At 43.7% G+C, this 27,016-nt stretch overlaps 1 protein-coding gene across 1 annotated transcript in view; it reads right to left on the bottom strand.

The window, feature by feature from the left end:
- The window catches only part of otogl (otogelin-like), a gene marked incomplete at its 3' end in the record, with an annotated part of 63,177 nt that extends 36,705 nt beyond the window's left edge, over window positions 1-26,472 (bottom strand). Inside the window, exons 1-26 of the mRNA XM_084059581.1 lie at window positions 26,398-26,472; window positions 25,785-25,827; window positions 25,314-25,359; window positions 24,965-25,043; window positions 24,647-24,739; window positions 21,036-21,190; window positions 20,124-20,245; window positions 19,308-19,513; window positions 18,693-18,817; window positions 18,221-18,327; window positions 16,512-16,618; window positions 14,402-14,527; window positions 14,159-14,267; window positions 13,920-13,966; window positions 13,335-13,480; window positions 12,476-12,602; window positions 11,286-11,466; window positions 10,884-11,008; window positions 8,877-9,086; window positions 7,268-7,436; window positions 5,733-5,807; window positions 5,066-5,109; window positions 4,090-4,267; window positions 3,234-3,341; window positions 2,173-2,311; window positions 86-220 (exon numbers count right to left, since the gene is read on the bottom strand). Of these exons, the coding sequence (XP_083915707.1) occupies window positions 86-220; window positions 2,173-2,311; window positions 3,234-3,341; window positions 4,090-4,267; window positions 5,066-5,109; window positions 5,733-5,807; window positions 7,268-7,436; window positions 8,877-9,086; window positions 10,884-11,008; window positions 11,286-11,466; window positions 12,476-12,602; window positions 13,335-13,480; window positions 13,920-13,966; window positions 14,159-14,267; window positions 14,402-14,527; window positions 16,512-16,618; window positions 18,221-18,327; window positions 18,693-18,817; window positions 19,308-19,513; window positions 20,124-20,245; window positions 21,036-21,190; window positions 24,647-24,739; window positions 24,965-25,043; window positions 25,314-25,359; window positions 25,785-25,827; window positions 26,398-26,470 (3,075 nt within the window). The 5' untranslated portion in view covers window positions 26,471-26,472. The remainder of the gene's footprint in view (window positions 1-85; window positions 221-2,172; window positions 2,312-3,233; window positions 3,342-4,089; window positions 4,268-5,065; window positions 5,110-5,732; window positions 5,808-7,267; window positions 7,437-8,876; window positions 9,087-10,883; window positions 11,009-11,285; window positions 11,467-12,475; window positions 12,603-13,334; window positions 13,481-13,919; window positions 13,967-14,158; window positions 14,268-14,401; window positions 14,528-16,511; window positions 16,619-18,220; window positions 18,328-18,692; window positions 18,818-19,307; window positions 19,514-20,123; window positions 20,246-21,035; window positions 21,191-24,646; window positions 24,740-24,964; window positions 25,044-25,313; window positions 25,360-25,784; window positions 25,828-26,397) is intronic.
- Window positions 26,473-27,016: the final 544 nt, after the last annotated feature.

Raw genomic sequence — 27,016 nt, 5'->3', positions numbered from 1 at the left:
TTAAGTCTGTACACAGTACAATCCGGAGTGTTAACTGAACTGTATTTTAAATTGAACTGTGTTCTCATGTATACATGGTACATACAGGGGTGCCAGAGTTGTCTGTGAAGTAGATCTTGGTCAATCCCACATGGATGACCAGTATTTTCATACAGACAATGCCACTCTCATAGCAGTCCTTGTTTTGGGCCACAACGGACACCTCGGCCTCTCCTACGCTCTGGAGACAGGACAAACAAAGAGGAATGATCACAATTACATGGTTATTGCAATGCGCTATCATAGGGTGATGTCTCTATAAGTCTAAGTGTTCTCTTTCCCATTGTCTCTTCTTTCCACTCTAAACACCTGGTTCTCAAAGTGGCGTCCGTGGACTCCTATGGGTCCTTCAGGGGGTTCCAAATGTATTTATCCTATTCTATTTTTCGTACATCCCCTGCCACAAAATATTTTCAAATGGGTATTCATGACCAAATACATATCAATTTGGGTGTCCATGACAATAAAACGTTTGAGAACCATTACTCTAGACTGTTCACAGCACTAGTTTATTATTACTACATTATAGGATCCCCGTTAAGGGGTCGGCAGTGGTTCAGGAGGTGGAGTATCCATCTGGGAATTGCACGGTTCCCGGTTTGATCCCCCCTCCTCCAGGTGTTGTAAGCACCCTTTCTTTTTTTTTTTAATTTAGAGTAGCCAATATGTTTTTTACCCCTTTTTCTCCCCAATTTAGTCGTTATGCCAATTAATTCCTCCCCACACACATTTCTGTGTTGTCGCTGCTGTTGTATCCTACTGACCCACCTACCAGTGAGGAAACCCCACCGGGAGGACGTAGAGCCTTCGTCCTACTCCTCCCGCCCAACACTCCCCGCTGATAGGTGCCGCCCCAGCCCGTAGGAATACGTGCAATGGCCAAAATCACCTTCCCCGCCCGGCTTTCCTCCCCTGAACACGGGCCAATTGTGTTCGTATAGACGCCCGACAAAGCCGGACGCACCACAGTGGATTCGAACCCACACCCTCCGTGGTGGTGGGCAGGGTCTTTACCACTGTACCACTCGAGCGCCATTTTATGAGCGTATGTTATAAGCGTCCTTGAGCAAGACACTGAACCCCTAACTGCTCCAGACAGGCAGATTGGTACCTTGCATGGCTGCCTCCACTGTCGGTGGCGTGACTTGGCGAATGTAATACACTAAAGCACTTTGGAAAAAGGCCATCTATACAAAAGCAGACCATTAGCTTATACCATAATGCTAGTGGTTTGCCGGTTCCGCACAAGGGATACGTTATATAGTGTAGAAAACGAGATAGCCATAGGAGGACGGATGCGAACTTGGAACCCGATGCCAGTTCAGCTCAATGCTATCAGTGTGGTCGAGGGAAAGGTGACAAGAAGAGGAAGCAGCTCCAGGCTATTAAAGACATGGCCCAGACCGGCCTCTTCGTTCTCCCGGGGTCTGCGCAGTGGCCGGTCGGTCCGTTCTGTTTGAATCGGAATGCCTGTTCTGCTAATTCTAATTCTATATCCCTGGGAGCGCAGGAGCCCTGGGGTTTGTGGTGAACAGTGCTGCCTTTGTGTTGCTACAGCTTTGCACTACGTCCACTTGCATTACGTTGGCGCGTGCACGTGGACACACACACACACACACACACACACGAACACACTCTTATATTCCCTCTCTAGCACACGCGCGCGCGCACATGCACACACACCTCAATCTGCTCTAATTAAAAGCCACTTTCTCTTCCAAGATTAGAAAACGAGCTCCTTGGATCTGCTTTCCCAGATCCCAATCTGTCTTGGCCAGGAAATGTCCAGGATGCTCCTCCTTTGCCCTTAAACACATACCAGCTCACTCCCACTCGCGTACACTTCCCTGACACACACACACACTCACCATCTGCCCTCTATTGTGACTGCACTTCATTCCATTCCATTAGACAAGAATTGATTTTCCAGCGCAACACAGTAAACATGCATGTCCATATCTACGCTCTTGAGCACAGGAACCAAGACACAGATGGAGAGATAGACATACAGACACACACACACACACGCGCGCGCGCGTGCGCACACACACACACACACACACACGTGCGCACGCACATGCACATGCACACGCACACACACGCACACACACACACACCACATTCCTCACTCACTTTGAGCAGGTAGACCTGGCAGTCAGAGTAGTAGTCATATTCCAGGCCATCAAAGGTATGGTAGTGTCTGTCACTATACACCGTGCACACCGCCGGACAGGGCGAGTAACTGCAGTTGAAGAAGCCATGGTGACATACACTGTGGACACGGAGAAGGTGGACGGACGTGAGAAGACATAAAAGACATACTGTAAGAAGCAGCATACATTGGGGGGACAGTTCAATTGAGAATTGCACAGTAAATGCTAAGACGTTATATTATGAATGACCACATCAACAATATTCTGTACTAATACTGCTGGAGGGAAATGGCTTAAACGCAATAGCACAATATCTACAGTAAACGTCAATATGCATTTACTGTAGATATTTGATGGATATTATAACATAACTTTCTATGAAACGTTCTTAATAAGGATTTTCAAAAGTTGTTTTTGTGTAGAATTTTATATGCTGCATTGATTGTTGCTGGTGTATTTATCTATATTGTATCTACTACTGAGGGGTTGCACTGAATTTTATTGTGCAGTGTGCAATGATAAATAAAGGCTATTTTATTCTATTCTAATCTATTTTTTAAATCATGTATATTGCCATACGTTGTTGAAAATAATATTGAATGTAGTTGATATTGTTCAATTAAACAATTAAAAAAATCTACTGTATCATACTGAAGAACACATACTCAAAGACAAACTGAAAGATTTTGAAAAGATTTGGAAGCCTTTAGTCTCCTGTCTTAAAGGTTGAAAGGCTAATCCTTGTGGATGACCCGTGTCGCACGTAATCTGGGGCAGCACTTCTGGGGAGGGGGAAGGGAGGCGGGGGGGTCCCTTTGTTTTTTGCTTAAGTTTGAGTGTATTCTTTTCATGTTACCTGTCCATTTTGTGTCTGTTTATTTTTGTAAAAAAAAAAGGAAGCAATCCATGTATATGAACAGAAATGTATAATCCTACCCTGTGCTTCACAATAAAAAAAGATTTGAAACATACTGAAGAACACAATATATATAGGTATATAATGGATGCGTGCCAGATCATAGTACAGTATGAGGGCTATACCATCTGTAACATGGGGTTTCGACAGTTTCTCCAGGCAGATACTCCAGGCCCATCCAGGCACAGGGGCAGTTTTCGGGATAGTAGCATTCCCCGCGGTGCAGCACCAAGCTACAGGGGCGAAACACATCTCACATGAACAGGAACATACAATTCTGACAAGGAGCTCTCTCTGAACACTGTCCAGAGTTATGAAGGTCACCAGGACTCAGCCCCTAACAGAGTCAAACACACAGCGAACGCATTCAAAGTCATAAAAGTAGTACGGTGCACAAAGTCCTTAACCCATTAAGACCGGGAACACATCTGTGTGTCATTGATAGATGTCTTTGGCTATTAAAAAAATAGCAGATCTACAAGCTCGTAGTGAGCTTGTAGATCTGCTATTTATTTTTTTTAATCTTGACAATTTGTGCAAATCTTTATATATTTTTTCTTTGCTTCTGGGGATTCTACAAATGTCTACTAAAGTATGTTTCTATATCAGTGGTTCTCAAGGACCCCCAAAATGATATGTATTTGGCAGCGGACCCCCATCTCAAAGTGTTTTGTTCCAGGGACTCTCCCAGAAGCAAAGATTTGAGTTAAAAAATGTTTGCTTTAAAAAATATGTATATTCAAAGATTTGACACATTTTCACGTTTTTTTTTCTAAAGCAATGGCAGATCTACAAGCTCGCAGCGCGGCAGTCGGTGCCGCACTATGAGTTTGTTTTCTGCTATTTTTGAATAGCCAAAGAAATCAAAGACATTACACACAGATGCGTTTCTGGTCTTAATGGGTTAGTTATGATGTGAAAGGTAGTTACAGTTTCCAGTGAAAGGGTTTATTTTTAGAAGCGGTGAGTCCTTGCGTTTACCCTGGAGAACAGACGCAGCCGGAGATGCAAGGTGTGTTGGGAGGACAGGTGAGGTTCAACATCAAGTTCCGGCAGGTGGGCTCGCAGGACACGCCCCCTGTACGGAGCCTCCGGCGCTCCGCGCAGCTGTGGTACACCTTCCCCTCAGGACATTCCCCCGTTTCTACCATCTCCTCCTCTGAAACACACAGACACACACGCACAGGCACAAACGCATGCACGCATAGTCACATACACAATGATTAACATAGCCTGGCGTAGCTAGACTATATCACTGCGTGGATATGAGTCTGGTGCTTCCATGAGGACGTTTATTTCCCCAAGGGGCGGGATCAAAACAATGGCCCTCGACGCAAATGGTTAGACCTACAACCAACTACCAATTAAAGTCTCCCATATTCGAATACTGGGCCCTGATTGGTTACCCACGTCTCCTGGAGCAGGAAATGGATTCTCTATGGAGCGGTGCCAGACCCAAATCACAGAGTGCAAATTTTTTTTGCACTCGCACACACATGCGCACAAACACACACACCCCCCCACACACACCCCCACACAGACACCCCCCACACACACACACACACACACACACACACACACACACACACACACACTGTACACACCCACACACGTACTGTACACAACCACACACACAACCACACGCACACACACACACACACACACACACACACACACACACACACACACACACACACACACACACACACACACACACACACACACACACACACACACACACACACACACACACACACTGTACACACAGACTTAAGGAAACCAGCCCCCCTCCCTCCCTCTAACCCCCATAAGCATCATGGGAAACAAGCTCCGACTTCAGACATATAAAGCTCTTGGGTTCAGCAGACGGGAGCACGGCCTGAAACGGCACTTTGTTTGTCGGCGAGGGAGGAAAGTTAGGAGCGGGAGGAGAGGAAGGGGGCGGGTGGGGGTTTACCTCTTTCCTCTTGCACACACTCCAACTTCCCATTTCGGCACAGGCTGATGGAGGAGGAGAGAGACAGAGTGGGGGGGGGGGGGGGGTAGAGAGAGAGTGGGGTTAGTGGTGGTGGGGAGGTTTAGAGAGATAGAGAGAGACAGTGAGTGGGATTAGAGAGAGCAAAGTCATCAAGGACAAGGCTAGGTTTAAGGGCTACTCGTTTCTCATCTCATCTGAGTGAGAATCGTCACTCAAGCTGTTTTATCGTGTCCTCAAAGTGACAGAGTGACAGTGCAGTAGTGGTGTGTCGTAAACTGTAATAGCGAGAGGCGGCAGAGTTTTAGCACTGTCTCTCTCCCTGAATTTCAGGTTTTAACATTAGAACCAAAATGTCCAAAAAATACTATTTGTACACTCCTATGTATAAAGTGAAAATGTTTTGAATGGAACAAAATATATCTAAAATACATTTAACATGAAACGGTAAATGTCTTTCCAGGGTCTTACTTTTTACTATTTTTTAACCATTTTTAATTGTATTTTATTGTATTTTGAAACCCAAACCCTTATTTAATGTCTCAGTATAGGACACGGTACAGAGTACTGACACTGTGAGTACAGTAACAGGTAGCAGAGTTACAATAATTGTGGTAGTCAGTAATATAGAGTAATGACGATGACTCACCAGGGTCCAGCAGCACTGAAGGTGACCTCTTCTGGCTGGGAGACACCGCCCATGGAATAGCAGTGACACTGAGACCTGAACCACACAAAAGTCATCGGTTTATTAATAATAATGCCTGATGATGGTTGAATGAGTTGAATTGAAAGAATTGGACTTGGAATTGGTTTGTCTGCATACGTTTTTCTCCTACAATCTATCTAAAATTGTACATGGGCATTGGTATTAGGCAGGGACTGACAAAGCAGATTTTTCCATTTCCCTAAATGTAAGCTGTTTAATAGCATTCTTGGTAAGTTTGAGGGGATCTGTACTTGGTCTATCCCAAGAGCAGACTACAGGAAGCGGGAATCAAAAGTGTCTAGTCAGTAGCATTTCACAGAAATGTCCATGGGAAAAGTTACAATGATATAGCATTGAAATAAACATGACATACCGCTAGCGGTAGTGATGGCAATATAGGTTGGCAGTTTAAAAATGCCTTGGTTAAAGTCCAGGTGACTGGAATTGATACCTTTTAAATACTGGCGTTATACAGTATGTGTCAACTCTCTTTCCAAAAAGCATTTCTCGGTCGGTTGCTTTTCCAACTATGGACAGTAATATTATTAATGTTTCCTTTCCATGAGGGAAATCAATGGTGTTGGTCCTTGCAACCATACCCTGAGGGTAAGAAAGTTCATCATGATGTATCTGTCTGACATGTCAATCAAATCAAGTTGTTCAATATTAAGTCTTGCCTCAGGGACGTGCAGAAGGATTTGGAGAGGCAGGGGCTGGAATTTCAAAAGGGCACCTATTGGATTGGATTGGACTTACCATACTTTTAGGCCCGAAAACCCGAAAAATCCGAAAAGGTATCATAGCGTGCTTAATGTCCTCAAAGTCAGGAACCCAATAAGCTTTCAACTGAGCATATTGGACCTTCCGTTCCAGAGATAATGGCCAAATTCCTTTCGCCGGTTTTTGATCGCCGATTTTCGATTGAGTTTTGGCCATTGTCGCCATTGTCGTTTTTCTTTAATAACACAGGCTAGGAAGGTCGTACGGCGACGAACTAGATACATGAGGAAAGTTAACTTTGAGCTGCACCCAATACACCCACTGTCATTTCTGTCGGCCTTACCGTTAGGCCGCTAGGGGCAGTTGAAATGTATCCTTATTTTTTCAGTCTGGAGTGGAGAAGGCACTATTTTAGCGACGGGTAAAAGGGCAGGGGCTCAAGACCCCTTTCATGTCTATGTGTGCACGTGCATGTCTTGCCTTAAATCAAGGCAGCCAACCAGTTTAACCACTTTAACCCGTCCCTATTTTATACTTATATCTACAATCTCTATATCGATTCATTTTTTTTTTTTATATATATAATTTGATCATTTGGCAACACAAATCTTCTGTTAGGTGTTCCCTGGCACAAAATATTTTGAGATGGGGCCCATGGCCAAATACATTTGGGGTCCTTGGCATGAAATGTTCGAGAAACCTGTACTGTATGTTTGACCACCATTAATATGTGTGTACAGTTGGGAATGTCTTACAGCTGCACGCAGCGCTGGCGTACGTCATCAAAGTAACTGCCGTGCGAGCAGCCACACCCTTCAGCACAATCGTGGTCATCGCAGGTCTCTGAGCTGGACAGAGCGCGGCAGGACCGACCACAGGACGAGAAGCACGAGTGATACAGCATGCCTCCCAGACACACCACCCCTGTAAACACACACACACACACACACACACACACACACACGTGCGCGCGCACACACGCACACACACTGTACATGAACACCTTCCCTGTAATGTAAACTTTAGCAGGCCCACAGACGGACACATGTAAACACACATATTGTATACACACGCACGTGTACACCCCAAGCGGCAAAAACCCACTTCGCTGGAACTGAAGCTCACTTCCGGGTTCTCGTTCAGCCTGCTGTTCCTAATAATGGCCTAGCAGATGTCGCAATTTCACCTTCGGTGGTCATGATACATTATAATCTCAATAGAAGTCAATGAGGTTTTGGGGAAAACTTTACACTTGATCTTATTACCTTAGTAAACCTTTTCATAAACACTTTATGTTTTCAATCGCTAGTTTCGCAAGTCTTTTTAAATCATTATGATATACGTTTAGTAAATTATGGTCCCATTAATTTTAATATTAATGATAAAGTAGGGTATGTTTCTAGGCTTTCTACTGGTTCTACTGAGTGAAGGCCCGCCAATACGATCGGCTCTTGTTGACAATCGACAATTAGTGACACGGTTGTACGACACAGTGTTGATTTCGTCGACTAAAACTATGATGAAAAATGTTCGTCGACTACCTTTTTTCACTGACGAAAACGAAATAAAAACTAAGCTATGATGACTAAAACTAAGACTAAATATACTGACAATTTCGTCAGTCACAAAACTAGACTAAAATGTTAGTGAGGAACGAGTGGAGAAGAGATCCAGTAGAACTGAAAGACAAGTAATTTTATGTTTGGTTGCGCTCAGGTGTTGCGCTCTGAAAATAGCAGATCTACAAGCTCACAACGCGTCGCAGTTGTGAGCTTGTAGATCGGCTATTTTCAGCATGCAACCAAGTGTAAAATCAGGTATTGCGACGCCATCGAGACACCGCCAAAATATTTTTTTTGTCAACTAAATCAACTGTAGATTTAGTCGACTATAATCTTATGGTATTTAGTCGACTAAAACTAGACAAAAACTAAAACATTTCAGATGACTAAAATATAGGGTTGTCCGATATTGGCTTTTTTACCGATAACCGATATACCGATATTGTCAAACTCTTAATTACCGATACCGATATCAACCGATACCGATATATGCGGGGATTATTGTGATTAGGGTAAGCTCAAATTTCATATCACACACACCATACTGTAAGAACTACTGTAAATTATTTAAAAAAAAAAAAATCAAAAACCGATATTTTCCGATATCGATTTTTATGCTAATATCGGCCGATAATATCGGGAGGCCGATAATATCGAACATCCCTACTAAAATATGACTAAAACTAAATGGATTTTTATTCAAAAGACTATGACTAAAACTAAAACAAAATTGTATTGTCAAAATCAACACTGGTACGACAGAGTAAAAATGAAGTTCTTGAAGGAGGCATGAGACACTCACCGCACTCAGAGACGTGAGGCCTGAAGTTGATGTCCACGTCATGCTTGGAGCAGAGGTAGGCGTAGTGTGCGAGCGCCGTGCACAGGCAGCTGTTCCCGCAGCGACAGGCCTGGTTGCGGCACTGCTGCTGGTAGACAGAGGGACTGACGTAGCCGTGGCACGGCTCAAATACGCTGCCCAGCATCACGTCACACAGAGAGGCATAGAACACTGCAACAAACACACATGTACGTACACAAGAATGCATGCACGCACACGAGGGCACACGTACGCACGCACACGCACACACACACACACACACACACACACACACACACACACACACACACACACACACACACACACATACATATATACATACATATTTGACATAACATTTCAATCATTATACACCCTCAGGTCTGGTCGGTATTTAATACAATTGGGAGGGGATGTATTATGCACGATCATTTATGTACAATAGATTCATTGGCATATCTAAAAAGTTATTCTTTTGTGTGTGTATGTGTGTGTGTGTGTGTGTGTGTGTGTGTGTGTGTGTGTGTGTGTGTGTGTGTGTGTGTGTGTGTGTGTGTGTGTGTGTGTGTGTGTGTGTGTGTGTGTGTGTGCGTGCGCGCGCGTGCGTGCGTGCGTGTGGTGAAAAATGCTCCCACATGTCCCACAAAAGTGTTAATGAGAACTCAAAAATGTATTTACATTTTGATTTCAGCAGAACGTCGCCCTCCCTCCAATGCACCATACACGCTGAAGGTCAGGATGTACAGCATGGTGCATTGTGGGGCAGATGGCTGTCTCTCTCATGCAATTAATCGTACTAGAACTACTTGCCATGCAAGTTGGGAACAAAGCAAGTGGGGAATACACGCCCAACCCATTGTGCAATATACTCCTGTTATGTGATGTACTCATGTTGTCAGCTCCACGCACTTTGCATTTTGCTTGATGCCGCTTTTGTTCGCTTCCCTCACTATGACTACAGCTCCCATACTTCCTGTTCCATTGAACACGTTTCCACTTATAGAGCACTGAAGTTTGACGGCACTGCCACTAGAGGGCGCTATTTCACGGGTTCGTGGCTTTATTTTTTGTGTTGAAATCCCCATTGGAGAATCTTAGATCACGTCATATAAGAACTGTGTTCCAAACATAAACACACCACCCTGGCGTTTTTGTCAGGGGGGTGGTTCTGCATCGTTTATGATATTCATTCATATTTGATACAGTCTGTTTCTGGTGAAAATGGAATTCATTCTGCCTTAAAAGTCTTAAGAACTACTTCCGGGTCTGATATCACTGTCCCTTCAGCAGCCGCGTTCATGGGTTTGGGTTGTTTGACTCGTTTCTAGTGTTTATATTTTGTTACTCTTTGGGTAAATGTGTACATTTACACCTTCAGTCGATGATTCATATCCATGTGAGTAAAATCGCCAGGGTGGTGTGTTTATTTTTGGAACACAGTTCTTAAATGAAGCGATCTAAGATTCCCCAATGAGGATATCAACACAAAAAGTAAAGCCACGAACCTGCGGAAAAGCGCCCTCTACTGGCAGTGAGCAGACAGTCAGGTTGGCCAATCAGGAACATTTATTGGCTAAGCATCACAAACGTGACGCGAAGCTTCAAAAATCCAGAATTGGTGCGTCCTCTGGAGACCCACAGTCAGACAGATAAAGATATCTGTGGTTTTTCGGTTCTCGGAAAATATTGAAATATAATAGATCAGTAGATCAGCTATTTACAAAAGAATTTCAGAAATGTATGAAAACGTCCACCAATAAATGACATGAGCTAAATAGGGACGCGAAGGTTAAAGTGGTTAAAAGAACACGCTCTGTGTCTCAGAGATGGGTTGCGGATAGCTTGAAAATCTGACATCATTATCCGACATCAATTATGTAATCTCTTAAGCTATCCCCAGCCCGTCTCGGAGAAACCAATATACCGAAATTATGCTGTCCTATAGTGAGCATTAGGATCGATACATGGAGATAAGAAGGAAAGCCTTACAGTTGTGTTGGTTCATCTCACACGGGTCTATATTGGGCAGGTTGACGGGAGCCACACAAGCAGACGACACCTTCCAGGCATTGGCATGGAGCTGAGGCGTGCCCTCGATCATACCAGCTGGAGACCTACACAAACACATGATACGTATATCTATCCCAACCATACCAATTTTGAAATTCTCTTATTTTTTGTGGTCCAAAACAATTACTTTTCAGGATTAAAATTCAGAAGCATCAAAAGTTGCAGATCTACAAGCACAGAACACGTCGCTTCGCACCGTGGTTTGAGCCTGCATATTTGCCACTTTTGAAACTTTTGTGTGATGCTGCAGCATGACCAAGCAGGGTGTCAATCCACGAAAAATGTAAAAAATTAAATTCAAGAGAAGAAGGGCTGGCTTACAGGAAGTCGTCCCGCAGGTTGCCGTTGAAGGTTCCACACAGGCCCAGTGTGGCGCCGTGCCAGTGGCTGTCCAGATGCAGATAGAGGCGTCCCCCGCGGCCATCGTACTGCAGCCGCAGCCCGATGATACTCGCCTTCAGCTGTGTGACTACAGACGTCAGCTTTCGCACCTCCACGGCATCTATTGCGACGCGTGCAGGCGACAAAGCACAGACATTACTGTACATTCAGTCTTTTCCTGCCACTGTGCTGAAGAAAACACATTGAAAGACTTCTCCTACTCAGTGATGTTGAACGGTTTTTAATGTAGTGAGTCCCGGGAGGCCGGGGACCCACGGGTGGTCATTTAAGTGGATCCCAGGGAAATTTAATTTGTGTCTTTGATCTCAAGGGGTTATGGTTATTCATGTGTGTTGAACTGATCTGAACATTTTACAAATACAATTTGCCAAAATTGAAAGCTATACAAATGTCAATTTAAAAGACAAATATACAGAACATAAAGTATACCAGTAGTAGTATATTGAACATATAATATACAGTATACAATGTTGTATATGTACGAGCAGAAGATATAACAGAAGTAGAAGCAGAGGTCGATAGATAAAGGCAATGTAACTGTTTGTTGACCAGCAATAGGCTTCAACTTTTTTTTTGTGGCTATGTATATGTATATCACTGTAACTATTATATCAGGAATTGCTCTCATAAATTATTAACGATTTCGGCAATTGCACAGTTGCTAAATCATGGCACAGATGATCACGCTTCAGGTCGTTGTTATGTTGAAAATTGTGACTCTCACAAGTTAAAAATTGGTACAGGTACACAAAGAAAAAGGATTTCAAAATCTATTTTGAGCCCTGGAATATATATTTTCAGAAATCTTTCACAAATGAAAACTTGAAATGGGACATTCTGCAGAATGAGTACTTTTACTTTTGGTACTTTAAGTACATTTTCATGCCAATACTTTTGTACTTTTACTCAAGTAACTTTTACTTGTAACGGAGTATTTCTATATTACAGTATTGATGCTTTTACTTAAGAACAAAATGTGAGTACTTTTTCCACCACTGGGCGTATGCGCAAATGGCCACAACACTGCGTCGTGAGCTTCAATGTATTTGTGCTTGTTCTGGGTAAAACAGAAGGTGTGACGTGAAACTGTGAGGATGTGTGAAGCCTACCATCTGTATAGGGCAGGACAGGTGCTGGATTGACCCCCACCACCACCTCTCCCTCTCTGGTTAAAGTCACCTGACGACTTACGTCCTCGTCCAACACCACGGTCACTGACTGGATACACACCTGGTGCTACACACACACACACATAGGACACACAAGACAGAAGGTTAGCTACCACTGCAGTGTGTGAGAGCTACGCGTGTGTCTACTCTGTGGGAGAAAGCATGATATTTCTCCACAGGTGGTATGCTGCAGTGTGTGTGTGTGTGTGTGTGTGTGTGTGTGTGTGTGTGTGTGTGTGTGCGTGCGTGCGTGCGTGTGTGCGTGCGTGCGCGTGTGTGCGTGCGTGTGCGTGTGCGTGTGTGTGTGTGCGTGTACGTGCACATTATTTCTGCTTAAGTATGCTACATTAATTGTGTGTATGTGAGTCTGTCTGTGTGTCTGTGCATGTATGTCTGTGTGTATGTTTTTGTGAAAGATTATGTATCTGCATGCATGCGTCTGTCTGTGAGTGTGTGCGTGTGTGTCCACATACACATATCCATATTCATACTGTAAGCGTGTGTGTATTTGAGTGTCTGTAATGAATTTGTACTGTTTATGCGTGTGTGTATTCCTCCACTGTGTACAAATGATTATGTCCATGTGTGTGTGAGTGTGTGTCTGCACTCACATTGTGCATTTGTGTGTGTGTTTGTACTCAAATTGTGCATTTGTGAGCATGTGTGAGCACGTGTGTGTGTGTGTGTGTGTGTGTGTGTGTGTGTGTGTGTGTGTGTGTGTGTGTGTGTGTGTGTGTGTGTGTGTGTGTGTGTGTGTGTGTGTGCGTGTGTGCGTGCGTGCGTGGGGCGTGTGCACTACCTCACTACAGGTAGTGTACTGCAGTGTGACTGTGAATCTGCTGCTGCTGCGGCTCTTAGCCAGGACATACTGACACGCCCCCGGTTGCAGGAACATCCTGCCGTCAAACGTCGTCACAAATACATCTCCTACCACAGAACACTCCACTAGAGAGAGAAAGAGAAAGTCATAAAGTAGGAATAGATAGAAAAGCCAGAAAGAATGGAAGCAAGAGAGGGGAGATAAGATAAGAAAAGATAAGATAAGGCCTGTATTGATCCCGCAAGGGAGATTCAGTCAACCAAAGGCATTTACACAGCAGTTCAGATACAGTTACAGGGCAAGAGAAAGTACAGATGATACGGCAGGGTAGACATCACAAACAAAAAGAAGCTCCATCAATAGTATATACAACAGTATGCACCCTCAACAAAGCTTGCGAGACATGGAGGGAGAGAGAGAGACAGACAGACAGACAGACAGACAGACAGACAGACAGATAAAGGCAGAGAATAGATTGATTGCTAACATTAATGAACCCTGTATCCTCATAATCAAACATTAGTCATGGAACTGATTGATGTGGAGAGCAGAGGATGAACTCACCAGTACAGTTGTTCTCAGTACAGTTCCACACTCCTCCCAGGCAAACACTGCAAACACAACATTAAGTTGATTATGAAAAAGAGGTTCCGCATCAACAATGGGTTTTCTCAGTGGAGAGCGATAAACGAATGCTTACGCGTTTCGGCTAAGAGCCTATCATCAGAGCAACTTAAAGTTGGTTTGTACAGAACAACTACAGACACACACACACACACACAGACAAACGCACACACACTCACCACACGTTGCAGCCCTGCTCCAGCACGTGTCCCTGTGTGTAGGACGTCCCGTGGTAAACGCACGGACACTGTGAGACCGCGATACACGTTCCATTCTGTAGGATCAGACCTGGAACACAGATGGTTAGAAAGAGAGGTAAGATGAAGACGGCATGTGATCTGGAACAACCACAACAATTAAATTAGAACAATGTGGATGTGGGGATACATGATGTAGTGAATGCAGCATGTTTGTGTAAATACCATCGGGACAGTAGCATCCGTCCAGACAATGCAGGTTGGTTCCCAGACACTCTTTCTCAAATGTACACGTTGGTGGACAGCAACTGATACAGTCTCTATGGACAAAACTTTCCTCACAGCCATCATCTGCATATGGACACAAACACTTGAGTTAAAGGTTAATGAACCATTACATGGACATGGATTAAGGCATGTCTAAAATTAATTTTACCTTCGCCTAAAATTAATTGTTTTTCCTTGCACTTGTCCTTTGGGACTTGAGCTAATCTTTTCAAAGAGCACAGAGCCACTTTGAACTATTTGAACAGCACTTCAATAGATGCAGTTTAAACATTCAATTTACACTGTCGGTCAGTGGCTGTGGGAGGGGGGTCTAGCGCAGTGAAAATCACCTACCAGTAAAATGGTGATCATAAGATAAGAAAAGACATTAGAGAAGATAGAAATGTATTGATCGTCATATATATACAATCTACATTACATTACATTACAGTCATTTAGCAGACGCTTTTATCCAAAGCGACTTACAATAAGTGCATTCAACATAGGTAGGGAACGAAACTACTAATCACCAGAAGTCTTAAGTGCATTTCCCGCAAAAACAAGCAACCAAGAGTATACCTAGCGCTAAGTGCAATATATCTGCTACCTACTTTCTTCTAGATAATCTAGATAGACCACATTGTGTCAAGTAACCTTCACTGTGAATCTCATTTAAAGGAGAATTTTGGACTAAGTTTTTCTTCTTACCTTTTCTATGATGTTATGATATCTTAGGATGAATGGTACAGTAGAACATTTTCATAACTCCATCCTGGGTCCGCCACAGCTTAAAACGTGCGCGGATAGGCCTTGCGTTAGATCACATATTTTAATAGCTTTTTTTTTTTTCTTTTTTTTTGAGATCTGACGTTCATAGTGACAGAACACTGTCCAAAAAAAAACAGAAGTCTCGCTAGACGAGATTGAAATCTCGAGATTTCAATCTCGTCTAGCGAGACTTAGGTTTTTTTTTTTGGTTGCATAGTGTTCGGTCACTATGAACGTCAGATCTCTCTCTCTCAAAAAAAAAAAGCTATTAAAATATGCGATCTAGCGCAAGGCCTATCCGCGCACGTTTTAAGCTGTGGCGGACCCGGGATGGAGTTATGACATTTTTCTACTGTACCATTCATCCTAAGATATCATAACATCATAGAAAAGGTAAGAAAAACTTAGTCCAAAAGTCTCCTTTAAGATTAGTTTGCCAATTACTTTTGTATAAAAAACATCCCCAATATGAAAGAAGTGTATTTATTCTGATGCACAGAAGTCTTGTACTGTAGTTTCATGGCATATTTAAAGCAGCACTATTTATGTTACTTTCCTCTTCTACCCCGGATTTGAACCTGGATTCATGCTTGACATTTTTACCATTGAGCTAATAGAGTCGGCTTGCTGGCTCAGGGGATAAATTGAATCTTGACCATCAGGAAAAAAATTGTGTCAGATCCTGTGTCAAGGTGAGACATGGCCTTTGACACAATCTAAATGTCTCAATAGAAGAGCAGGGAGACAAAATACAACCACCCCAATTGTATAAGTTATATTGTATTAACATACTCTACCATACAGATTGAACAAAATTAAATTGTATTCATTAAAGAACAGTTACATAGTGAGGCTTTAAAGTCATTGTTTTGATACAGCATGGATTTGAATGGAACATACCAGTTTCTTCTCACGTCCTTCATATTTCTCATTACCAAATCAATGTAAAACGAAAACCATGCTTATTGCTTATGCAAGCCTAGCTTTCCAAAGTGTTAGTGGCCTACTCCATGTGTCTTGGTTGTGTATATACAGCTGTGACAGAAGACCATCTTGTGTTATTCATATAAAGTCACCCTACTTTATGTCAGCATTTGAGAGTTCAATTCTGTTTATCACCTTGGGTGATGTCCTTAAAATTATTCAATCAAGCCATTTGCTGATTTTGGAGGCTGATATTCTGTGTCCAATTACTGACCGCAGTGATGTCTACAGGGGCATAAACCAGGGGCCTAAATCAATTGTTAATTAAATGTGCTCTGAATAGAACTGACAGATTGGTTTCAGGGGTTGTACTTACTGCAGGAAGGGAAGCTGTCCCTCCACTCTCTCACTGGGTATCCTACGTGAGAGCAGGCTCTGGTGTACTCAACCAAGGCCCGACAGAATGTATCCTCATCGTCCGATCTGAAATAATGTACCGGTACTAATATTACTGACACAGGCAACAATGTCACACAAGGTCAGGCTAGCACACTTAACACTCTCAATGCACCTGAACATACAAATATGTGCAACAATTTCAAACCACATAGACATTCGTCAGGTTAGATAAAAGATCGATATTGATCATAATGTTGTACACGTTTATAGAAATGTACAAAGAACATTAAAGGACGACTTCATCCATTTTCAACCTACCTTGCCTTCATATAAATGGTACCATTTTTGTCTACCACGTCTGTCTCTCAGAGGACACTTCAGAAACCCGCCTACCAGTGACATCATCAATGGGGTTTCCAAGCTAACAGAAACAGCAGGCTTTTTATTCCTGGAAAGTTAGCATGCTAAAGCCACTCACGTTATTAAAAATCTAAATGTGGGGCCTTTAGAGGACTCTATTATGCATTTTACTAGGAAGAAAGGTTTGATTTCTTACTTCTATGATAATTTTCAGAGCTTCAACACACAAAATATAGATATTGTGGTGGGAAGATGGGAGAAGGACTTACAAACTGAGTATGACAAGAATTGTTGGGATGACTGCATTAAATCTTCTCAGACTACCTTTATCAGCAACCGATTCAAAGAGATGCAGTATAGAATACTACATAGACAGCATAGGACACCTCAAATCCTAAACAAAATTGACCCTGGAAGGTCCCCTTTATGTATCAAATGCAAAACTGAGGTTGGTACTTATATACACTGTTTTTCGGAGTGTTCTAAGATTTCTAAATTCTGGTTGTGTGTAGTAAAAGAATTAAGTTCAATTTTTCAGTCTAAGATCTGTAAAGATCCTGGGCAATTTTTATTAGGGCTGCCATCTAAATTTGGGGTTCTAGATCCTAGAAGAGCTAAGCTTCTTGATAAGCTCCTCTGTGTGGCCCGAAAATGCATCTTATTCAATTGGATTCACGAAAAGCCTCCGTCAGTAACTCAGTGGTATAAAGAAGTATACAGAGTACTCCCTATGGAAAGACTAAGTGCCAAATTAAAAGAGAAGGAAGATAACTTCATAGACTTATGGCGGCCACTGATAGACTATTTGCCCAGGGATCTTTCTGCCCTGATTTGTAAAGGAAGTGACTCAATAGATTGGAAAGCCCCAGCTGTACTTTTACAATTTAATTACTGATGTGCTCTTTTGTGTTTGTTTATCTGTATGTATGAATATGTTGATTACATTCATGTTTCAACTTTCTGCGTAAAAATGAAAAAGCAAATAAAAAGTTATTACGGAAAAAAAAAATCTAAATGTGAAATCTTGTTTGAAAAAAAAAACCTGCCTAATGATGATGTCACTGGTAGGTGGGTTTCTGAAGTGTCCACAGCCCTCCTATGAGACACAGACCGAGTAGAAAAAGTCTGTTGACCAATTATATGAAGATGAAGGTTGAAAATGGGTGAAGTCATCCTTTAGGTTTGTGGGCTCCCCTTTGATGCTGTAGATATTCATCCACCATGTTAAGTACCTACAGCTAGGTCCCAGACAAAACCACACAGTATGATTGTGGTGACAAACGTACACATCCATTTTACACTGATTCAAGACCTTTTTTCACTTACACACACAGGTCTGAGACACAGCTGGCCACAAAGGGGTTCGGGTCAATGTTTTCATGGCAGGATACGAATGGGAAGAAGAGGAGTGCACTGCACTTCTCTATGGCATCCTGCACACAGCACAGAAGAAGTTATGAGAATACAATGTACACAAAAACTACTCAAGCCAGGCCAAACACTTTTGCATATCTTCTAAAACGTTAGCCAAAATATATCACTTCCTGGGTGGGTTTAGCACTTCAAAGTTTGAATTAAACAAAATATGGAAATCAGGTAAAGGTAAAAGTTGTAAAAAACAAAAAACAAAAACTGCAGTATGCTAAACATGCAGTACCACTGGTATGGTGCTTTAACTCTCATATCATTAATTCTTCAATGCCATTCATTCTCATCAAATGGACACTTACGGGTCCATTTGGTTACATTTGTACACTCTCAAGAGTTAAATGAGCATTTGACAGTGTGTGGTTCTTACATCCATGTCTGACTCTGACTGGCAGGGGCCAGTGAAGTCCAGATCTACTGAGGGACACGCTCGCTCGTGAGGCAGGTCCACTGCCCAGCTGTTGGCAAAGATTGCAGGCTCGTCTGTCCGGATGCCTGACACGTGTGCGCATGCACACACGCACGCACACGCACACGCACGCACACACACACACACACACACACACACACACACACACACACACACACACACACTTAATAATTCTTGAGTATCCGGCATACCATAATAAATAATGATAATAAACGTATTATCATAAGTTAGTACGAGAGGGGATAATCTTGTCAAATGGAGCCATGTAAACGTGTTCATTGCGGCTGAGCTGAGCCTTGTGTGTACACACTGTATCTGAGAGTGGACAGTTCTCTCCTCAGAGCAGCAGGGGGCCATGGATCAGATTACTGGTCATCTGGGGAAGAATATCTCCTCCTTCCACTCTACAAAGGCAGACTATCAGCCCTTCCCTGCTGCTCTCCCAGTCCCTCTGCTGCTATAATTGAGCTGATGTGGTATCATTGTAATAACTATGGCGAGTGGGTGCTGACAGGGAGCATAAGAGGACCGGGGGGCCGGTCGGGCAGGTCTTACCGCGGGCGGTGGTGAGGTCATCGCCAGCCACATGGTTGAAGTTCCCACAGAGGCCGCAGGGGGCGCCCTGGTGATCCTCGCTCATCTTCAGATAGACACCAGAGCCTCCGTCCCACGCCAAGGAGAAACCAAACACACTCTTCACCAGCAGGTAGTCGGCCAGCCGCTCAATAAACACACCACCCACTGTCTGAGGCAAACTTAGTCTGACATTACACACACGCACACACGCACAATCATAAAAGCGCACGCACGCACGCACGTGTGCACACACACACACACACACACACACACACACACACACACACACACACACACACACACACACACACAAGCAAACACAGATGAACACATACATGCCTGCACACAAATGTGTGATCATGTATGATTGCAAACAAACGCACACAACAAATACTACACAGTCACGGTATGGTCACACAAGTAAGACTGCAACTAATCATTAGTTAATCAATTCTATCTGTGGGATTATAATTATTATTTCAATATATAAGTCATTCATTTACAAACTACAATATGGTAAATTTTACCTGAACACAGATATACATCTTGAAATATTGGACCTCTTTCCATCGTACATTACTAAACCGATTATTAGACTTAACGAATCCAATTTAAACGTAATTTGATAGATTTTCTGTTGATGGACATGGATCATGTATTCAATGGCTTTACCCCTAGACAACAGAGCAAAACTTCTTTCACAAAGCTTCCATGGAAATGAGCTCTCTTGCTTTACATTCACTCTCTCTCTCTCTCTCTCTCTCTTCATCCATGCTCCTCCCATAAGACACACACCTGCGACCCCCCTGGTGGACCTGATACCCCGATATATGGATCTCCTCCTCGTCTGGGAAGAACAGACTGAGAGCCCGTGGGCACGAATACACACTCCCTTGACATACTCTGCTGTTGTGAACCTGAGGGGAGCAAGGGGAGCGAGAGACACAGGCACAGAGGAGAGAGAGAGAGAGAGAGAGAGAGAGAGAGAGAGAGAGAGAGAGAGAGAGAGAGAGAGAGAGAGAGAGAGAGAGAGAGAGAGAGAGAGAGAGAGATAGGGAGATAGGGGTACACTGAAATTCATTAACAAGGATTAGTCTTGGTTTATAAACTGAAGCAGCCTTCCGGAAGAACAATGAAAATCCCACCAACAGATAATTTTACATAAACTGGCTGCAGGGACACAGTGGATACATTATCCTGATATGAGATGCAGTAGATATCAATCTAATAATATCTACTAATCAACTGTAATTGAGTCTGTTCCTCTCACACACACACACACACACACACACACACACACACACATACAGTACACGCGCGCGCACACACACGCAGACACACACGCAGACACACACACACGCACGCACGCACGCACGCACGCACGCACGCACGCACGCACGCACGCACGCACGCACGCACGCACGCACGCACGCACGCACACACACACACACACACACACGCACACACGCACACACGCACACAGAAGCACACACACACACACACACACAGCTATGATACAGGGAATAATATCGCCCTCATTTTGGCTGTTCTGGAAATTTGCAACCCACACGCAATGCAGCTGACTTGGCCCATTCAGCATGGAGTCTATACATTTATATATACAATTAATTAATGTATCGATCGATTACATAGAATGCTGTGACTCTGCTTTTAGCCGTTTCTGTAAATGTAGGAGGACTCTCTTACCCAGACAGTGTACTGTGGAGATGTTGACTGGCAGTCTTGGGCCAGGATGTATGAGCAGGTCCCGGGGTAGTAATAATAGATCCCATCAAACGTCTCATAGTGGTGTTGACCCCACGACCGACAGATCCCGTCTCTGTCCTGACCCTGGTTAGGTACTGGGGGATACACCGACCATTAACTTAGACAGAACGGGCGTTTGGAGAACAGCAATCAGTTTGCCTCCACAATAAACAGCAGTTAATGACCCAACAAGTTATGTTGGACACGACACAATAAAACATAATACTGTACAAGTCCACTCGGCTTTCTCCCATAGCCCTCCTTGGACACTGCAATGGAGGATGAATACCCACAGTGCCAATTCTACAAAAGCTGCTCCATTACTGGAAACCCCCCATAGCTAGCCATGGAAAAGTACCTGTCTGCTCAACTATTACCTGAACTGGTGTTCTGCGGTCATATGAGTGCTGTAGATCAGCAGACCAGTGCCAAACTGCCAATATAACAGTAAAGAATTATAGAGTGTATTATTCTGATTATACCGCTGTCTCGTTATTAATATTTATAATTAGAAAACAAACAAGACTGTGTCTGATTGGGCCTTGAATAGGCAATGTGTGAACTTGTGTACTGAGGGATAGTCAGAAAGAGTGTCTATAATGTGAAATCCTGGATATGGAATGTTCCTCTGCAAGTATCTGTAGTGGTGGTCCCAGTAATGTTTGTACTGAAGGGAAGGTTGGACGGGAGGAGTAGGACGAAGGCTTTGCGTCCTCCCGGTGGGGGCACCTCACTGGTAGGCGAGTCAGTAAGATACAACAGCAGAAACTCATGCTGCCCTCATCTCCTCTTGTGCCCCAATGTCTCTAGAGTCTATAGGCACCTCTCATTCTGCCTTACTTTAAGAACTAGCTGGAGGCATGTCTCAGCCCAGTGTCGCAGTGACCATCCTGTGGTCTGAGCCGAATGCGCTGAAGGACCTGCTGCTCGCATTCAATGCCAATCAGTAACTTTTTTTGTTTTTTTCCCCAACTTGTGTTTGCCAATTTCCCCCACGTTTGTATGGTCCCTTACGTTACCCTGTCACTGCCAACCCCTACTATTTGGTCTGGGGAGGGTGTTATAGACACCAACGGGTCTCCATAAACATGTATCTCCATAAACATGTAGTCAGCAGCCCCTCCCATTTCTGCTCCCTGCTGAACAGGCACGCTGGTCAACCTGTAGGAGTCACTAATGCAGTGACACAGAATACCCTCTCCTGCCAGCTCATTGGAGCACCTGGCCAAGCCAGAGGCATCACAGAGGAATCAAACCCTAGTCTCCATAGTGGTGGGCGGGAACTTTACCCCTGCACCACCCGGACGCCCCTGTTTTCCGGTATGTTGGCGTCAAGGATGTAACTGTAAGACCTATCTTTTACCATACCAAACAGATTATGTCAAAATGTCAGCTGGTATCATGCCTCATTTGAAGCCAAACGACAAATCTAAAGAGTAACCCATGACCCACAGCACTACCAAAGGTTAGAGGCTAATCCGCTAACGCCAAGGAGACCGGGAATAAGACAATCGTGGACTTGTCTTCAGCCACGGATGACACGCACCAAAGCTGCGCAAATTGCAGAGAATAAGGCCACCATCCTTTAAGCACAATCCAAAAACATTTGCTGACTCAGAAGGTTTCCTGACTGACTGACCTAAATGTTGCTTCACAGCTAAATTCTCAAACACCCACAGGCTGTGAGGACAACTACATTGCTTTGTATAAGAAATAGCACACGGCTTGAAATAGCGACACTCCAAAAGATAAAAATGCAAGACTTTAGCTCAGATTCACATATTTTATTTTGCTACATCAGCCGTCAACAGGAATCTGAGCTTAATATAAAAATCACACCCAGTGTGAAGTGAGCGGTGCTATTTATGAGCAAAGTTTTAAGTCAATTTCATCATGTGTCTCGCTAGCCAATCACAGCAATCCTTATCCTGAATACTTATCCTGCAAAGATAAGTATTCAGACCCTTTGCTGTGACACTTGTATATTTGCACCACTCGGTGCTCAAAAACAACAGTGGTCATCACAGTGATGGAAGCTCACTTTTAAAAAAAAAGTTAAGTTTTTTGAAGTGAGTGGTGATATTTATGAGTTATTAATTTCGTCATGCGTCTCACTAGCCAATCACAGTACGTCACAGCCAATCGTAAAGTAACGTTTTTTGAAGTGAGTGGTGATATTTATGAGTTATTCATTTCGTCATGCGTCTCACCAGCCAATCACAGTACAGCGAAAGACAAATTTTCGCGACGGAAAGAAAAACTTTCGCCATGGATGGGTCCCAAACCCACTTATAGGAGCGGCTACACCGCTCAAAAACCATGAGATGAGTAGAAACAGTGGCACTCCAAGGAATAAAAATGCAAGACTTAAGTATTGACTGTAGTTGAGCACCCACTGGCAATCAGAGGGAGTGCACCTGTTTTATATTTCAAATTCATTGTTTTATTGGTTAAAAAAAGTTGTAGTGTGCCCGGGTTTAAGATGAAATGCCTCTCTTGATCTCTCTACTGTATCCAGGTTCAAGAGTCTATTATTACAGCGGCCACAGTGTTTGATCTCAGGCAGGATACAGACATCTATAGGACTGTACTATTTTTTTTAATGACATATGTCAACGTGAGTTAAATTAGTTCATTAAAATGAACACTCTAGGGAATATGTACAAAGAGGCCATGATGGACAAGCCTGTTCAGACATCTATAAGATGTATAAAGTATATATAGTATAGTGTATATATAAGTACTGTTTCTTTACCATGTGTCAACGCTGAATTACTGTAGTTAATGAAAATAAACACTGTACCGTAGGGATTGTGAGCCGAGAGCCCCTGATGTACAGTGTACAACAGTATAACAAGCCTGTTCAGAGTATAGAATCCAAAATGTCGGTAACTCAGCCCTAATCCTATTAACTGAGTCACATTGATTATCTGCAGGAGGAGTTTTACCGAATGAGTGTATGTGGGTGCGTGTGAAACAGAGACAGGTCTAGACAGCAGTAGTGCACGTGAGCGTGTGTGAGAGAAAGAGAAATCTAGAGAAATGTGGTTATTAATCTTGCTGTGTGCACAACTAATTAATGCTTGTTGAATGACACAAGGGTCTGACTCTCCCTACGTACAAACACACACACACACACACACACACACACACACACACACACACACACACACACACACACACACACACACACACACACACACACACACAAACCAACTTACAAATGCTACATTCCAATAAAACTGAGGGTCTTATTGTCTGATACATTATTAAATAGCTGTAAGCTGGCTAACGAGGTGATCTGTTACATAATAAGAACTACTGCTGGTAAATCAGCCAGGAGTTAGCAGAGACTCCGCAGTTCCATAGCTGATCCATTTGTGTCTCAAGCTTCAGACGAGTCAAAGGTGACAACAACGGTACACTGTATGTATGTGAGTGAGCATATACTGTACGTGCGCGTGTGCGTGTGCGTGTGCGCGCGCGCGTGTGTGTGTGTGTGTGTGTGTGTGTGTGTGTGTGTGTGTGTGTGTGTGAGTAGTACTACTCACTGATCTGGCAGCGGTCTCCCAATGCCTGGAACTGTGCGCAGTCGCACACCCCCCCCTCTTGACACCAACCGCCATTGAGGCAGCCGCAATATTCTGGGAATGACATGCGCGCATGAACACACACATGAACACAAACGCACAAACACACACGCACGCACACACAGACACGCACGCACGCACGCACGCACACACAGACAGACACACACACACGCACACCTCATTTATCCCAGGTCTACCCAGGTACTGAATGATAATGTCCAGTTTGTGTGTGTTCACTGGACATTAGCAGCAGTGATACCAGGGTGCGTTGGCATTTACCTGAAGAGGCATCTCTGGCTGTGTAGTTATGGAGGACGCTGCGTGGGAGAGCGCCCTCTGACAGTAGAGGCCTGAATGTCTGGAAGACAAGGGTCATTTAATACATGTACGTACGGTATTAATGCCACAAAAAAGTACCCGAGCTTCAGCCGTGCCACTGTGTCAGCGCACTGTATGGGCGTACCTGTTGCTGTATACGGTAAAAGTTGCGTCAATGTGAATGAGTGAAAGTGAATTCGTTAGTGAGTGCGTGTCATGCCTCCACAAAGACCGCTTTGTGCCGGTTTGGGTGTTGTGCGCATGTGGGTGCCCTGACCTCCTCTGGTTCTCTTAGGTGTAGTGTACCCACCTCCTCCCTGAGGAGATCCCGTTTCCTCCGAAGTGCATTAGCTCTTCTGCGCACACAAACACGCACATTAGTGGGGAGAAACAGTCAGAGGGGAGACTTAAGTGCACTTTACACCACTTGAATTCAAACTCCGATCCCACCCCGGCCCCCCATTTTCTGTGTTCTCACACAGACACATACTGGTCGCACAGGTGCACACCTGTATGTGTGCGTGCGTGCGTGCGCGCACGAGCGAGCACGCGCGCGCACACACACACACACACACACACACACACACACACACACACACACACACACACACACACGCACGCAGTACCAACGGAAGCAAGCCGAAAGTGCAATTAAGTTCAGGGATGCTGAGTTACATCAGTCTATGCTACAAGTGCATAATTCATCACAGCAAATCATTTTGATAAATAGCCAAACAATGATTTGATCACTATTATTTGAGAGTGGCTCCTTCATGATTACCTGTGTAGTCTTCCCTGTGTCTCTGAAAGCTGGCTATGAGCTCCTGAAGATAAAGACATAACAAAAAGAATTATGGGAGAGCAATATGCTACTTCCAGTCCATCACTTGACATGATCATGCTACAGATGGAGATAGGCAAATAGGCTACACAAAATGAGTCATGCGCTTTAGGCAATAATACTGAACGATGTTTGAATGCAGGCCTATGTTGTTGTTTTTTATAACAAAATAGCCTGCTGACCTCCAGTGGTGTAAAGTAACTAAGTATTTCCAATTTCCAATTACTCCATGATTATTTGAAAACTTTTAGTTACTAGTTAAATAGCCGATTTACGAGCTCACAATGCCTCAGTCACCACATGATGCATTGTGAGCTTGTGAAATGGGACCTTCTGCATAATGAGTACAACTTTTGGCACATAAAGTACATTTTGATACCAATACTTTTGTACTTTTACTCAGGTTGAATTCAGGTGAATTCCGGACTTTTACTTGCAACAGAGTATTTCTACTGACACTTAACTTAAGTAACAAACGTGAGTAGCCTACTTCTCCCACCACTGCCTATCGCAAGCGCGCACCTGTCAGAGAGAGATAATCAAACACACTCACCCTCATTTATCATCAACTGGGAGATCGAAAACGATACGAGAAGAAACCGTTCCACGATCCACTTTACGTTCATCTCAGAGTCCCCAACGATCGTCGCAGCGAAACACGTCAACGGTGCATGTCAGTCACAGTGGTCCCTGTGTTGGAGTGAAGGACTAGAGGACTAGATAACCGATCTTTAGGTGGGACAGAGACAGGTACAGTACCTGTTCGGAGGTCTCTCTCTAGTAGTGGAACACCTGTGCAGGCAGCAGATAGGCTCGGGTGTCGCTGCTTTCTGTCACTCTGACTAGTCTAACATCTTCACACGGGGACATCAGGCTGATCGGCGACAGTCAAAAAGTTTCAGTCCTGCTCTGACGGTGTCCAGTCTGTCCACACTGTGTACTCTGTCATTCCACAGCGGAAGATTTTCGTGCGTGCATTTCTGACCACATGACCCCGAAAGACTCATGGCAGGTGGGGGAAAAAAAATAGAAGGCGGAGGGAGAACAAGGGCGGCTCTCACTCACTGTACAGGTGTATGGATGTTTAGCCCAGTGGTTCTCAACTCTTTCAAGTCAAAGACCCCCAAGTTTATATGTATTTGGCCGAAATATGGAGATTTATGTTATTTTTA

The sequence above is a fragment of the Gymnoscopelus microlampas genome (genome assembly GCF_963454915.1).
Source record: "Gymnoscopelus microlampas genome assembly, chromosome: 6".
NCBI lineage: Eukaryota > Metazoa > Chordata > Actinopteri > Myctophiformes > Myctophidae > Gymnoscopelus > Gymnoscopelus microlampas.
Note: the sequence above shows the minus strand (reverse complement) of the source record. Positions and strands in the feature narration are given on the sequence as shown.